At 41.3% G+C, this 15,440-nt stretch overlaps 1 protein-coding gene across 6 annotated transcripts in view; it reads right to left on the bottom strand.

Moving 5' to 3' along the window:
- schip1 (schwannomin interacting protein 1) overlaps positions 1 to 15,440 on the bottom strand; it is a 1,140,784-nt gene that overhangs the window by 13,115 nt on the left and 1,112,229 nt on the right. For all 6 annotated transcript variants that reach the window (XM_034168281.1, XM_034168282.1, XM_034168283.1 and 3 more), the window contains one exon: positions 14,800 to 14,997. In XM_034168281.1, coding sequence (XP_034024172.1) covers positions 14,800 to 14,997 — 198 coding nt within the window. The remainder of the gene's footprint in view (positions 1 to 14,799; positions 14,998 to 15,440) is intronic.

Below are 15,440 nucleotides of genomic sequence, written 5' to 3'. Positions count from 1 at the left end.
ATGGGTATGTGAGTTTGGTGAAATAGGCTCGAGCACTTAAGAACATTTGTAAAGCACGAAATCATACATTTTAGTGCCTGCCTGTAAAAGGTTTTGTAGCAGACAGACAGCTACGAGTGGCAGAGCTCAATTCTCTCACAGCAGAGGAGCGCTGGCTACCAGAGAGAAAGGAAGAGGAATGAAAAAAAGACAGATGTATCACAGGAGTCATGCACAGCAAGACAGTTTTGACTTATGGTCAAAATTTTAAACAAACTAATTCCAGACAAATTATTGAAATTAACGTCACCTCTGTGGTTTTACAAAGTGAAAATATCAGCTATATGTTTTAGTTTTAAAGTAATGCACTAATTTTGAAGGTTTTAGTGTTTACAGACACACATGCTGAAAGGCATTATGGGAAAATTAGTTTCCTGTCAGTGGTTGGTGGGTATATGTAAAAACCAACACACAAGTTACTGTAACGTGTGTGATGGTTTTCACAAATAAAGCTGTATTTGTAAATATGTCATTTTTTTTCATTTGTTAAAAAAAGGCCATTTGAAAACTGAAAATTGTGCTTGTTATGTGATTCAGCACTTTTAGCAAATGTATGGCAATTGGTATTCACAATGCCATGAACACTGCCATCTACTGGATGACAGTAGATGGTCATTTCTTTACCACATATAGATACACTTCAGATGACTGAGTCCAGGATCTTATTAAAAATCTGATTCTCACTTAGTCTTGATCCAGGACCATCTCAAATTCAGACACTTTTATTCCTCACTCAGTTTCTCAAGTGATAAAATCAGAGTATCCACTGATTTTGCAAAGATCACAGCATCGTCCACAAAGTCAACATCAATAAACCTTTCCTAGTAAACAAAAGCACCCAAGTCACTGGTTTCGACCACCCTATCCAACAGCCAGTCCATGCAAGCACTGAACAGTGGAGGAGCCAGAACACACATCTGACAAATGTCAGTGTTCACTGGGAAAACTCAGAGTCTCTGCTTCCACTCCACACAGCACTCACAATATCTGTGTATAGGCTGGCTATTATGTCGAGGAGCTTGTTGGGGTTCCCACAAATTCTCAGGATGTCCCAGAGAGCACAGTCTGATGAACTGAAACAATGTTTTGCAAAATCAACACAGGCTATAAAGAAGCACCACCCATACTCATGCTTGCATTCTATTAGTAACTGCAGAGCTAAAAAACAGTCAGCAGCTGACTTCCTGGATGTAAAACCAGACTGTTCCACTCGCTGAGCTGCAAATAGCTGAAAATGAATCCTATTAAGAATACTCCTTGCATGCACCTTCCCTGGCACAGACAGCAGTGTGATACCTGTATAGTTCTTACAATCCATACAATCACCCTTTCCTTGCTAGATTGAGCCAAGTCCTTTCTTCCAATCTGTAAATATTTAAGAAGTAGAACTGTAGATTTACACAAGATGGGAAGGTCTCTTGAAGCCATTTCTAAGCAACTGCAGATTCCAAAATCATGAGTTCAAACAACTTTATGTAAGTAGAAGTTAGTTGGACGTGTCACCACTTTGCTAACGTGTGGCTGAGATGTGTGGAAATTAGTTAGAATGTTCAGGAACAACCCAGGAACCATCAAAGCTCAGGCTTGCCATGAAGTGGAAACTGCTGGAACACCAGTGTCACTGTCCAGAGTGAAGAGAGCTTTGCATTGCCTTAGACTGAGAGAGTGCTGACCAGGAAAGAAGCATCTGCTACAAAATTGACACCTTCAAGCCTGATTGAAATTTGCAGCTGCTCACATGGACAAGCCAAATGCCTTCAGGAGAATTTTTTTATGGTCAGACAGGACAAAGGTTGAGCTATTTGGACACAATGCATTGCACAAAGTGGATGGAATAACGAAGAAGGTGGACTACCTCCAAAGTCACCTCAAATCAATAGCTAGATGGTTTAGGCCTGGTGACAATTGGATGTTCCAACACGGCAATGATCCCAAACACACATTAAAACTGGCTGTGGTTTGGATTAAAGCAGACTATTTCATTAAGCTTCTGGAATCGCCTTTTTAATACGTGACCTCAACCCTATTGAAAATTTGTGGACTACCCTTAAACACCATGCCAGGAAACCAATTTAAATGAACTCTACCATTTCTGCCAAGAGGAGTGGTCAGATATCCAGGCAGGATTATGCCAGAAGCTTGTTGATGGCTACCAAAAGCATCTGGTCAAGGTGCAGCTTGCTAAGGAACATTTATCCAAATATTATTGGGGGAAGATGTATGTATAATTTTTACCCAGTGTGGATTACAGAAAATCCAAAATAAATTTAAACTACTTGTGCACCCAATTCATGTTTTTTCTTTTTAAGTCATTAATAATGTATGCTGTACAATCATTTCACCCTGGCAACAGAACAGTTCAAAGACATCACTGAAAACACCATGACATTCATGCCCGTGATGAGTATGCAAACTTTTGACTGCAACTGTGAACTCGGAATACTAATTTAGCACCACTTTTATACTCAATTACAGATCTGTACATGAAACTGATACATCTATCCCATTGCACCAGCTAACCTACACACTACGTCTTACAATGATAGCAATGTTATCATTTGCATGAAGATACAAATTCAGGTGGTTGTGAAACCACTTAACATTGTGAAATCAATTCCAGTAGAACTGTTTTCTGACTGCTGCAGAATCAGAAAGTCTACTCACCTTAAATTTTTTTGTGCCATCAAATTTTAAAAATAGAATTCGGGAATCTCTATACCAAAACATTGAAAGTAATTTTCTTTAAGATTCCACTGTTATTCTCAATCTGGTCTCCCGCTCATTCATACACATGTACGCCGACTTTCTCCTACTTTATTCCCCTGCATATCTCCACCTCTCCCAGTTCGCATTATCCTGCTCTTTCCTTTCACTTCAGATCACAATACAGTGTTACAGTAGAAGGTGATTCACAAACATCACAGTCTGCGGAGTCTTGAGTCTCATCTTGTCTGTTAACCTGTCTGCCACCATGTTTGGTGTTTGGCTTGGAGTTGATGGAATCTCGCTTTCACATTGAATTCATGCATCATTCATAGTGCACACTGCACCGCTGTCACACTGTCCTTGAGTATATTCTGCACCACCCTCACATACTTCTCTGTCATTCCAGACTTCCTCATAAAATACCATAATTCTTCTCTTGGCACTCTGCAGTGAGCTTTCTTTAAATCCACAAAGAGACAAACACACAATGAAACAAACACTGCATCTGTTGTGCGCTTTCTCAGCATGCAACCATATTGCTGCTCACAGATCTTCATCTCTCGTCTGATCCTAGCTACTCTTTCCTGTAAGATAACACTGTGGTTGATCAATTTTATTAAGTAATTCATTTTAATTAATTAATTTATTTCATTTATATAGTGCCAAATCACGATAAAGTTGCCTCAAGGCGCTTCACACAAATAAAGTAAAATTTTTATTCTTCTGTAGTTACCACAGCTCTATACCTTTATTCTTAAAAATCAAAACCAATCTAGTTTAGACTCCACTGCATCCCCTAAAAATTTCCACGCCTCCACTGGAATTTTGTCTGGGCCAAATGCCTTTCTACTCTTCATCCCCTTCATAGCTGTCCTCATTTAATCCTTACTAATCAGCCATACTAGCTGATTCCCTCTGCACATATTCCGTTTCTCTCATGTTGTTGTTGCTATTATTATGATGATGATGATGATGATGAAATTCATTAGATTTTAAAATGTGGAAAAATCTGTTTTTCCTTTTCTTTGTTTTTTTAAGCAGTTAGTAAATTGTCAAAACTTTTGCAATTACTTTTCTTTTTGTTTGATAATTTGTTTCAGTTCTAGCAGTTTTACACAAAGTACGGAAGTAATCTGGATTGTGTGAATTTTTCATTTGCCTCATTTTCCTTCCTGCTCCTCACTTCAAACACTTTTCTAGTTTTTTTTTTGGCATGCAGCCTCTGATGCAGTAAAAATTATGAACATTAGCTTTGAAAGATTAAATTATAGTTTGTTTATCCTGATGCTGCTTCTAATTGCACACGAGTGAAGCATTTGCTTTTTGTTTGCCAAACTTTCCCTGCTGCAAGAAAATCCAACCACTCTTCATTCTTTCTCTTTCTGTCCAACACCCACTTTCTCACTCACTCCCACATCCACCTCCTGGCAAAAGGCTGGTGCCAAAATGTGCTCATTTGATCTCTTTATGTGTGCCATGTGTGCGTGTCTGGCTCAGGCTGTTTGTTTCTCTCCATTTTTTCCACTTTCATACTGGCACTGACGCAACTGTGCTGGAGGCTGCGAGGACTCAGCTGCCGCAGTTTCACTTTGGAGACACCGAGTACATGAGGCAGACAGTGACGTGTGGAACACAGAGGGAAACGCCTTGATGAAGGCAACATGTGTGGGTGATAGTGGCTGAAAGCTCTGTGCCCTCTCTGGTGACTGCAAAGTTTCTGTGGAGGGCGAATCGACCAAGACTGAAACTCAATTTACCGTGCAGGCATTCAATATAAGCCACCCATAATGACTCAGCTCTGAAATGAGGAAGTGCATTCCTCTGTTCAGAGTCAGAATAGAGTTGTTACAGTAACTCACCAGACTCTCCCCTATTCTCTTTGTTTGTGCAGATTTAGAAAGTACACAGGGGCCTATCTTGAGGAGTTGGCCACCTCCCATCCCATCTGACAGCAAGCCCATGAAGGTGACCAAGGTCAAGGCAAGGAAGGTTCTGAATCCTCAGGTAGCTCCAGATGTAGATGTGAGATGTGCTTTGCATGGCAGCACAATCACATCTGTCAGGTGTGTGTACCTCAGCAATGTGAAGCATCAGTCTTTAAGGCATGGCACAAAAAACTTTAGGGTGTGTCCAACCTTGTTTTGTTGTTTAAGTGGCATAAAATCGGAGCATAAACGAGCCCCAGGGCTCAGGGAGGTTGGATTTAGTCCGTTAAAATCAAATAAACCAATCAGACTGTCAGCTGTTACTGTATTTTATAAACAAGTGCAGCACTGTTAGGAACACTGCTTGACACTTGTTTGCTTTTATTTCTTTTAACAGATGTTGTTAATTCAGTTTCACTGTAAATATAAGCAGAGCGCACGTGTGTTGTGAACCCTCTTATGTACTGTGCACTCAGAAAGTATTCACAGCGCTTCACTTTTTCCACATTTTGTTACATTACAGCCTTATTCCAAACTGGATGATATTCTTTTTTTTCCTCAAAATACTAAACACAGTACCCCATAATGATAATGTGACAAAAACAAATTTGTTGAGATTTTTTGCACATTTTTTAAAGATAAAAAAGGAATCACATGTACGTAAGCATTCACAGCCTTTGACATGAAACTTAAAATTGAGCTCAGGTGCGTCTTGTTTCCACTGATCATCCTTGAGATGTTTCTACAGCTTAATTGGAGTCCACCTGGAGTAAATTCAGTTGACTGGACATGATTGAGAAAGACATACACCTGTCTACATATGAGGTCCCACAGTTGACAGTCAGAGCACAAACCAAGCATGAACTCAAAGGAATTGTATGTAGACCTCAGAGACAGGATTGTCTCGAGGCACAAATCTGGGGAAGGGCACAGAAACATTTCTGCTGCTTTGAAGGTCCCAATGAGCACAGTGGCCTCCATCATCTGTAAGATGTTTGGATCCACCAGGACTCTTCCTACACTCTAAAAAAAGAACTACTGTCTCATCTAGAAAAATTTATGTAACAATTTGCACAGATTTTTTTTTAAGTTAGTTCCACTTAGCCACAACTGAGTTAATGCCACAGAACTTCTCAAGTTAAGCTGAAACAACTTAACAAAATCTATACAAGTTGTTACATCAATTTTTCTAGTTGAGACAGCAGTTCTTCTTCAAAGTGTAGAGCTGGTCACACGTCTAAACGGAGCAATCGAGAGAGAAGGGCCTGAGTCAGGGAGGTGACCAAGATGGTCACTCTGTCAGAGCTCCAGCATTCCTGCGTAGAGAGAGGAGAACCTTCCAGAAGGACAACCATCTGTGCAACAATCCACCAATCAGGCCTGTATGGTAAAGTGGCTAGACGGAAGCCTCTCCTTAGTAAAAGGCACATGGCAGCCCACCTGGAGCGTGTCAAAAGACACCTGAAGGACTCCAGGCCATGAGAAACAAAATTCTCTGGTTTAATGCAGGGTTGGTGCTAGCCATTTGGGTGCCCTTAGCACAAATGCTTTGTGGTGCCCCCCCCCCGCCCTCCCAAAATGAACAGTAATTCAGAATTTGTCAGTGCAGTTCTCTTTATTTCAAAAATAACTTCTCAATACTCAATATTAAATTAATATTGAGTTATTATTTTAATAATAATTTATTAATGTTTTGAAAATGGCTGCAAATAAATAATTTTGCATTAACAATGGAACCAAACAAGACAAGAAATAAATATAAAATTAAAAATAAATAAACACAACCACCATTATTTAAAAATGTAATTAATAACTATAATCTGTAGTTAATTAATTAAACTCCTCTCAGAAAAAAAAAAAAACTTTTTTCATGTTTTAGCTTTTAACACAGGATTTTGTGCTTTTCTCCCATTTAGATCATTGTCAATTCAATTCACTTTATATTTTTGGACCATTTCATGGAATAAACATCATAAAGTCAATGTAAATTTTCACAAATATTTGACATTTTACACACTAAATTAAGAAGGAAAATTAATTCTGAAAAAAATCAGAGTAATGAAAAGAATCAGCAGCTGCAGCATTAAACGTGGCGTACAGAACTAAAACATTTAGCAGGATCTAAACCGTGATTTTGAAATAAAATGTTCAATTACACAGCAGTTAAGGCTTATTTAACGTGAGTGAGCATAAGTGGGAATTTACTCGCATGTGGAATTTAAAGCATCAAGTGTCACAGAGCCCTGGCTGTGAAAAAATGATCATTCAGCTCTCTGTAGCCGAATTCCAGAAAACATGATTCCAAAAATGATCAGGGTGAGATCGCACTAGAGACTATTAAAGTGATGCAGTGGCTTTAAAAAATATACAGTCTGGATCTGGAAGATTCAAGTTCTTAAATGAAAAACAGCAGAAAAAAACCCTCACTAATCTCTGCTCTCATGAAATGTTAAGACAAGAACAGCGTGGTTTTCTTCTTTTAAAAAAACTGGCAACATTCCGATGTGGCAACAATGATTCCGTGCACAGTCCCGATCATTAACTGCACGATCAATCAGTCCGTAAGCGCGGTTCTCCCAGGTGGGAGAAGACAGTGCGGGGCGAAGACAGTGCAGGGCTCTCCTCTTGTCTGTAGCACAGTGCTGACACACGCGGGCCACGGTAGCCTTTTTTGTCAGTGGAAAACTGTTGTGATGCAGGCGGTAACACGCGCACAGAGGCTGCCCACGCCGCTTCCTGCATGCGTGCTTCCTCCTCCGATTACTTTTGCTTATACCTATTAACATGCTTTATACAAATTTTAGATATATTGTTACTAGTAGCCTATTTGGATAATTTTGCACAAGCCTGGTTTTCGTGGTATTCTCTCCTCTCAGCCCCAACCAGTCCCAGCAGAAGACTGCCCCTCCCTGAGCCTGGTTCTGCTGGAGGTTTCTTCCTGTTAAAAGGGAGTTTTTCCTTCCCACTGTCCCCAAGTGCTTGCTCACAGGGGGTCGTTTTGACCATTGGGGTTTTTCCGTAATTATTGTATGGCCTTGCCTTACAATATAAAGTGCCTTGGGGTAACTGTTTGTTGTGATTTGGCGCTATATAAATAAAACTGATTTGATTTGATTTGATGATTTTCAGTGACAGGAACTGGAGACTAGTCAGGATTGAGGGAAAAATGAATGCAGCAATGTACAGAGACATCCTGGATGAAAACCTGCTCCAGTTCATCTTCCAACAGGACGATGGCCCTAAACACACGGCCAAGATATCAAAGGAGTGGCTTCAGGACAACTCTGTGAATGTCCTCGAGTGGCCCAGCCAGAGCCCAGACCTGAATCTGATTGAACATCTCTGGAGAGATCTGAAAATGCCTGTGCCCCATGCTCCCCATCCAACCTGATGGAGCTTGAGAGTTGCTGCAAAGAGGAATGGGCAAAACTGGCCAAAGATATGTGCACCAAGCTTGTAGCATCATATTCAAGAAGACTTGAGGCTGTAATTGCTGCTAAAGGTGCATCAACAAAGTATTGAGCAAAGGGTGTGAATACTTAGGTACGTGTGATTTCTTCATTTTTTTATGATTAATAAATTTATAAAAATTAAAACAGATTTTTTTTCATGTTGTCATTATGGGGTCTTGTGAGTAGAATTTTGAGGGGAAAAAAACTGAATTTACTCCATTTGGAATAAGGGTGTAACATAAAATGTGGAACAATCTTTCTGCCACATTAGCAATTCATCAAAGCTGTGCTTGACCACACCTCATTTTAACACCAACACACACACACACCCAAGTGCACACAAATAAGTGCAAAGATACTGACTTTTTACATGAAAACTATAATTGTGCCACATGGAAACTAATTACATTTGTGTCACACTGTACATTGCTTTGTATGAGATGCAAGACAGCACAGCACAGCACCCCCCCCCCCCACCCACACACACACACACACACACACAGACACAGACACACACACTGACAAACTTTGTCCTTGACCATCAGAACAGACACGCTGGATTATTTGCAAATGAACACTGGAGTGATTCTTTTAGTGAAGGCTTTAGCACATGTACCTTCTACACTTTTACAGATCTGTGATGTTGTGCACGTTGTAGTCTGCTATAGCTTTAATGCATGTTAATATTTTTGTGTCCGGCTGTGACAGTGATTTTTTTCTGACTGCTGAGCACTCCTATCCCCAAACACTCAACCCAATGCTTTCCTGCACATAAATGATCTAACTGGTCCTGGCTGAGCCGCCTTCTCTCCTCTGAATAAGTAAAGATTCTGCCTGCAGGTCCGAGTGGAAACACAGCCTGTGCTTGAGTTTGTAGTCCTGAAGGGGCAGCGAGGCAAATAAAAGTGTATGAATTAATGATGAGCAGCATCATCATGTCCTTATAATGGGGTATGAGTGGATGAACATGAAGGAGTAATAGTGCAGCAGATAACTGAAACAATCCTGCAAACCGTGATACAAGCACCAAAGTCGGCACAAATACACCTTAGACATTACTCTTTGGAAAAAACCGACTAACCACTTGAATTTTAAATAGGTGTTCAGGTCGAGGTCAACTGAAGAATTGCACAGGGGTCAAAATTAAAAATGCTCCTATCAAATTGAAAACTACACTACATTATTTGTCTGATCATAACAATTCCAAAAAGGTATAGTTTGGACTATCTATGACTGAATGTTCAGGAGTTATGTGGTAAAAACAGCAAAAATGGTCACAAAGGTCAGTTTCAGTTTGTACAGGAGTTAAAAGTTAAAGTTGTTCCAATTTTGGTAAAACGTGATGCAAATTATTGGTTGAGCTAATAGGATTAATAAATGGAATAGTTTTGTGTTGAATGCTTGGTCTCCGAAGTAAAGGTCAAACAAGGTCATTGGATTCTATGACATGTGACATATATACGAGGTCTGTTAGAAAAGTATCCGACCTTTTTATTTTTTCAAAAACCATATGGATTTGAATCACGTGTGATTGCATCAGCCAAGCTTGAACCTTCGTGTGCATGCGTGAGTTTTTTCACGCCTGTCGGTTGCGTCATTCGTCTGTGAGCAGGCTTTGTGTGAGCACTGGTCCACCCCTCTTGTCGTTTTTTTATTGCGAATAAATGTCTGAATGATTTGGAGCTTTGCTGCATCAATTTTTTTCCAGAAACTGTAAAAGACCTCCAGGTGGACACCGTTCGGAAAATTAATATGGCTTTCAGGGACGATTTTATGGGGATTACACATATTAAGGAGTGATCCAGACGGTTTAAAGACCGCCCACAACTGCTGAGAGCGCGCCGCGCTCCAAGCGCCGATCGACAAGCTGAAACCCAGCTGAAACAACCAGATCATTTCCAACGTGAAGGCTTTGTTGATCCGGGACGTAGTCTGACTTTCACAAAAAGGCAGAAGGCGTGGACATCAGCACTTTTTCGGCACATTCCACTGTTACAGGAGTTTTTTTCATGGAAAGAAAAGCGGAGGGACGCGCCACGGAGCCGTTCATTACGCGGCACAAAACCACCTCCGTGTTGGTCTCACAGGACGGCTTTCAGGTGGATTTCAGACGGCTGTCGGTTGCTTTTCAGTTGTGTGATTATCCGAGAAATTGACCATGAGCTGGACATGCCCCAACATGTCCCGTGAGGCTTCATCACAGCGTTGCTTTGCGCCATGCGGCTCCACCGCGACGACGTGTGGAACTCCGCTCCTCTTTCCATGACAAAAACTCCTGTAACAGTGGAATGTGCCGTTCATTTCTAAACTGGACGCTGTCTTGATCCGGTATGTCGTCTGACTAGCACAGGAATTGTGAAAAGACGTGGACATCAGCACTTTTCGGCACATTGAGACAGACGTGCGGAGGAGTTCCAAGCGTTTGAATTTGAACACGGATTTGAATCACGTGCGATTACATCAGCCAACCTTGAACCCTCGTGCGCATGCGTGAGTTTTTCCACGCCTGTCGGTTGCGTCATTCGCCTGTGGGCAGGCTTTGAGTGAGCACTGGTCCACCCCTCTTGTCTTTTTTTCATTGTTCAGGAATGGCTCAGAGACTGCCGCTTTGCTTGATCAAAATTTTTTCAAAAACTGTGAGGCACATCCGAGTGGACACCATTCGAGAAATTCAGCTGGTTTTCGGTGAAAATTTTAACGGCTGATGAGAGATTATGGAGTGTTACTGTCGCTTTAAGGACTTCCCACGGAGCGGGACGTCGCGCAGCGCTCCGAGGCGCTGTCGTCTGCCTGTTTCGAGCTGAAAACCTCCAAATTTAAGCCTCTGTTGACCCAGGAGGTCGTGAGAGAACAGAGAACTTTCAGAAGAGGTCGGGATCAGCAGTTTATCCGGACATTCCACTGTTAAAGGAGATTTTGTAATGAAAGACATGCGGACGGATTGGCGCGTCGGCAGGCAGCCGGCGAGGCGTGCCGCCACAGGAAAAACACCTCAGTTGGAAGCCTTAAGGGCAAGTTGGAACATGTCCAGCTGTTAAACAATTTCTCAGATACTCACTCAACTGAAAGCCATCAAAAGCCACCTGGTTTTTACAAATAGTTATCAACGGAGGTGTTTTTCCTGTGGTGGCGCCGCGCCGGCTGCCTGCCGACGCGCCAATCTGTCCGCACGTCTTTCATTACAAAATCTCCTTTAATTCTAGAATAGAATTTAAAATTCTTCTTCTTACTTATAAGGTTTTGAATAATCAGGTCCCATCTTATCTTAGGGACCTCATAGTACCATATCACCCCAATAGGGCGCTTCGCTCTCAGACTGCAGGCTTACTTGTAGTTCCTAGGGTTTGTAAGAGTAGAATGGGAGGCAGAGCCTTCAGCTTTCAGGCTTCTCTCCTGTGGAACCAGCTCCCAATTCGGATCAGGGAGACAGACACCCTCTCTACTTTTAAGATTAGGCTTAAAACTTTCCTTTTTGCTAAAGCTTATAGTTAGGGCTGGATCAGGTGACCCTGAACCATCCCTTAGTTATGCTGCTATAGACTTAGACTGCTGGGGGGTTCCCATGATGCACTGTTTCTTTCTCTTTTTGCTCTGTATGCACCACTCTGCATTTAATCATTAGTGACTGATCTCTGCTCCCCTCCACAGCATGTCTTTTTCTTGGTTCTGTCCCTCAGCCCCAACCAGTCCCAGCAGAAGACTGCCCCTCCCTGAGCCTGGTTCTGCTGGAGGTTTCTTCCTGTTAAAAGGGAGTTTTTCCTTCCCACTGTCGCCAAGTGCTTGCTCACAGGGGGTCGTTTTGACCGTTGGGGTTTTTACGTAATTATTGTATGGCCTTGCCTTACAATATAAAGCGCCTTGGGGCAACTGTTTGTTGTGATTTGGCGCTATATAAATAAAATTGATGATTGATGATGATGATGTCCAGATAAACTGCTGATCCCGACCTCTTCTGAAAGTTCTCTGTTCTCTCACGACGTCCTGGGTCAACAGAGGCTTAAATTTGGAAGTTCTCAGCTTGAAACAGGCAGACGACGGCGCCTCGGAGCGCTGCGCGACGTCCCGCTCCGTGGGAAGTCCTTAAAGTGACAGTAACACTCCATAATCTCTCATCAGTCGTTAAAATTTTCACCGAAAACCAGCTGAATTTCTCGAATGGTGTCCACTCGGATGTGCCTCACACTTTTTGAAAAAATTTTGATCAAGCAAAGCGGCAGTCTCTGAGCCATTCCTGAACAATGAAAAAAAAGACGAGAGGGGTGGACCAATGCTCACTCAAAGCCTGCCCACAGGCGAATGACGCAACCGACAGGCGTGGAAAAACTCACGCATGCGCACGAGGGTTCAAGGTTGGCTGATGTAATTGTACCTGATTCAAATCCATATAGTTTTTGAAAAAAATAAAAAGGACCGTTACTTTATTGACAGACCTCGTATTGTTATCAGTGTTAGTTTTGTCTACATGAAATCCTGTATTTTAATGCAGAAAAACAGTTTGGCTGTTGAGAAGTTCTTTCATAGTTTGTCCAGCAGAGCGCTCTGATGGCACTGTTTACAATGCTGTCAAGCATGTCTGGGACCCCCATTGCCTCTGGGTCACAATGGCAACAAGACACAGGCAAAGTGACCAGTCACTTTCAATCAGGGTGGATGTTTTAAAACAATAAAAGTCACAACATTACAGAAAGGTTGCAGTGCAACTTTACATTTCACTTAATTTTAAATTTAATTATGTTCAGGTGTTGACAATAATCAATACAATATTTACAAAGATGTTTACAAAGCAAAAAAGACACACACTTATGTTACATTACATTTGACAGAAAAACATGTTTATTTTCTTAAATCATTTTCTTAATTTTACATATTTTCTTCTATTTGTATTTTCTTTATATTTATAGTTATTTATAATAAAGTTCATGTTTAAACTGTAAAGCATCAAGCCTCAATTCCATTTCTTTGTTATAAGGGTTTGATAATGAAATATTATGAATCATTGCCATTTTTATGCATATATACACACAAATATATTGGTATTGTAAATGTTTTACACCCCTCATGCTGGTATTGTATTGGTCCCCCAAAAATCCATATGTGATTGAACTGGAGTCTAAACTCAGCTCACATTCCCTATGAGTGGGTGAATAATCCAGCATTTAGTCATGCATGACTTCATAACCATCAATGTATCTTGATCCCATCAAGATACATCTATTACTCAAAACAGTCATTCCACTATAAATATATACATGGTACACTGTAGAAGCACTGGCCTAAAAATTTGTCCTATGCCTGAAACCATGATTTTTCTCAAAATCAATTTGCTTTGTCCTTGGCTGACCCCCAGTCATTCCAAAAAGTTTGTTTCCAATCAGATCCAAACTCTGAGTTACTCCATTCAGAGAAGGTGGGACACACAGGACCAAAAACAAAAGCTCATTCTTTAATTTCTAAACTAATAATAATAATAATAATAATAATAATAATCATGTCTGTTTGTTCCCCTAATTTCAATTCAAATTATATCATTTATATAGCACCAAATCACAACACAGCTGCCTCAAGGTGCTTCACACAAGTAAGGTCTAACCTTACCAACCACTAGAGCAACCACAAATGTGACAGTGGTAAGGAAAAACTTCCTCTGATGATTTGAGGAAGAAACCTCTGCTTGGGCCATTCTAACAATTACAAGGTTTTGCAAAGTTTTACAAAGCTAAAGAAACAGAAAACAGAAAAACAAACAACATACTAATACAAAGAAGATGAGAAGTCCACACAGGCGTCAGCACCACAGGCAGGGGTCGTCCACGCCACCAGTGGGCCTGTCCCCTACTCCTCCCATGTCCTATGGATGATTTCCACTAAGCTTCGCATGTGGCTCCAATAAAGGGTTTGTTTTGGTCAAGGTTTATCAAAGTCAAAGGAAAAAAAAAAAAAAAGATTTTCAATCCTGTGGTATGTCCACCACAATCAGCACACACACAGTATGTAGGCGGGTTCTTACCTAAGTGAGATAAACTTTACCAAAGGTCAATCATAGGGATCAAGTGCCAAAATTTAAGGTTTTCACTGCAATTTGTACCACAGCTGACACATATATGGATGTGAGATCTGGAATTGCCCATGTGAGGTCATGTCAAAGGACAATCATTGGGTCAAAGACTGCAATTTAAGTGACAATCTGATTGGCATCAAATTGGCACACAACTGCTCAGCATTGTCAAATCATTGGGGTAAAGGTCATGTCTGCCTGTCTGTTTGGTGGACTACTCCTCCCAAGTCCTTTTGCTGATTTCAACCACACTTGGTATGTCAATGAAAGTTGACCCCAAAAGTGCCCTTGAAGAATTAATTTTGGTAAAGCTTATTACATCAAATGTCGCACACACTTAGGTGGATTCCAGACTTGCCCTGGCAAGATCATCCGGAGGTCAGTCATTCGGGAGAAGGTCATGGTCATTGGGGTCAAATGTCAGATTGCTGTAGCCCTTACTGTCTTCATGCCCACAGGTATTATTACCTAGTATTATTAAACTTCTTGCTGACTGTTGCAAATAACAGCCAAAAACAAACACACCATGCATTTAAAATGTAAATGGCAGTAATATAAATACATAAAATGCAATTAGTCTGGTGTTTCTGTTGTTAAATCTTGTTAGAGTTGTGTTACTGACCAGGTCAGCCACTGGTGACTTCTTGCGGTTCTGTTTCTCCACCTCCACCTGCATTTTGGCCATAGGCTTGGCCATAGCCAGGGCCAGCTTGGCTTCCGCCTGCAGCTTCTTCTGCCGACTCAGAAAATCCATGTCCTCCAGAGACTCCGAGTCGTCCTCTGTGGTGTCTCTGTCTGAGTAGGACGAACTCTGCTTGGACTGCAATGGTGGGATGGAAGGACAAAGAAGACACCTGATTGTTGATTTTCCACACCGACTTTAACATCACTGCTTTTCGGCCGAGAGGAGCGCATGTGGACAGATCAATGTTTTTTGTTTATTTTTTTGCTCTCTCTTCTGTTACATGTGTCTCAGAATGACAGCAGGTTAATGTGGTCAGTCGACCGTGGTTGTGGTGAGCGTGTTTCCATTCACCTCTCATTTGTTGCCGGTGAATTGGTTAACAGGTCAGACGATGTGAGCACAGACATTCACACAGGCAATAAGCGACAGCTAGCACTCTGAATGCCTCGTCTCTGCCACTTTCACGCTCCATCACACAATCACACCTCTAACACACTCTGCTCTGCATGCACACCATAACGTATAACATCCATCCATCCATCCATCTAAATTAACTTGCATTTTTCAAAGAGATAGTG

This window comes from Thalassophryne amazonica, chromosome 4 (assembly GCF_902500255.1).
Source record: "Thalassophryne amazonica chromosome 4, fThaAma1.1, whole genome shotgun sequence".
Lineage (NCBI taxonomy): Eukaryota > Metazoa > Chordata > Actinopteri > Batrachoidiformes > Batrachoididae > Thalassophryne > Thalassophryne amazonica.
This window is presented reverse-complemented; position numbering and strand designations above follow the sequence as displayed.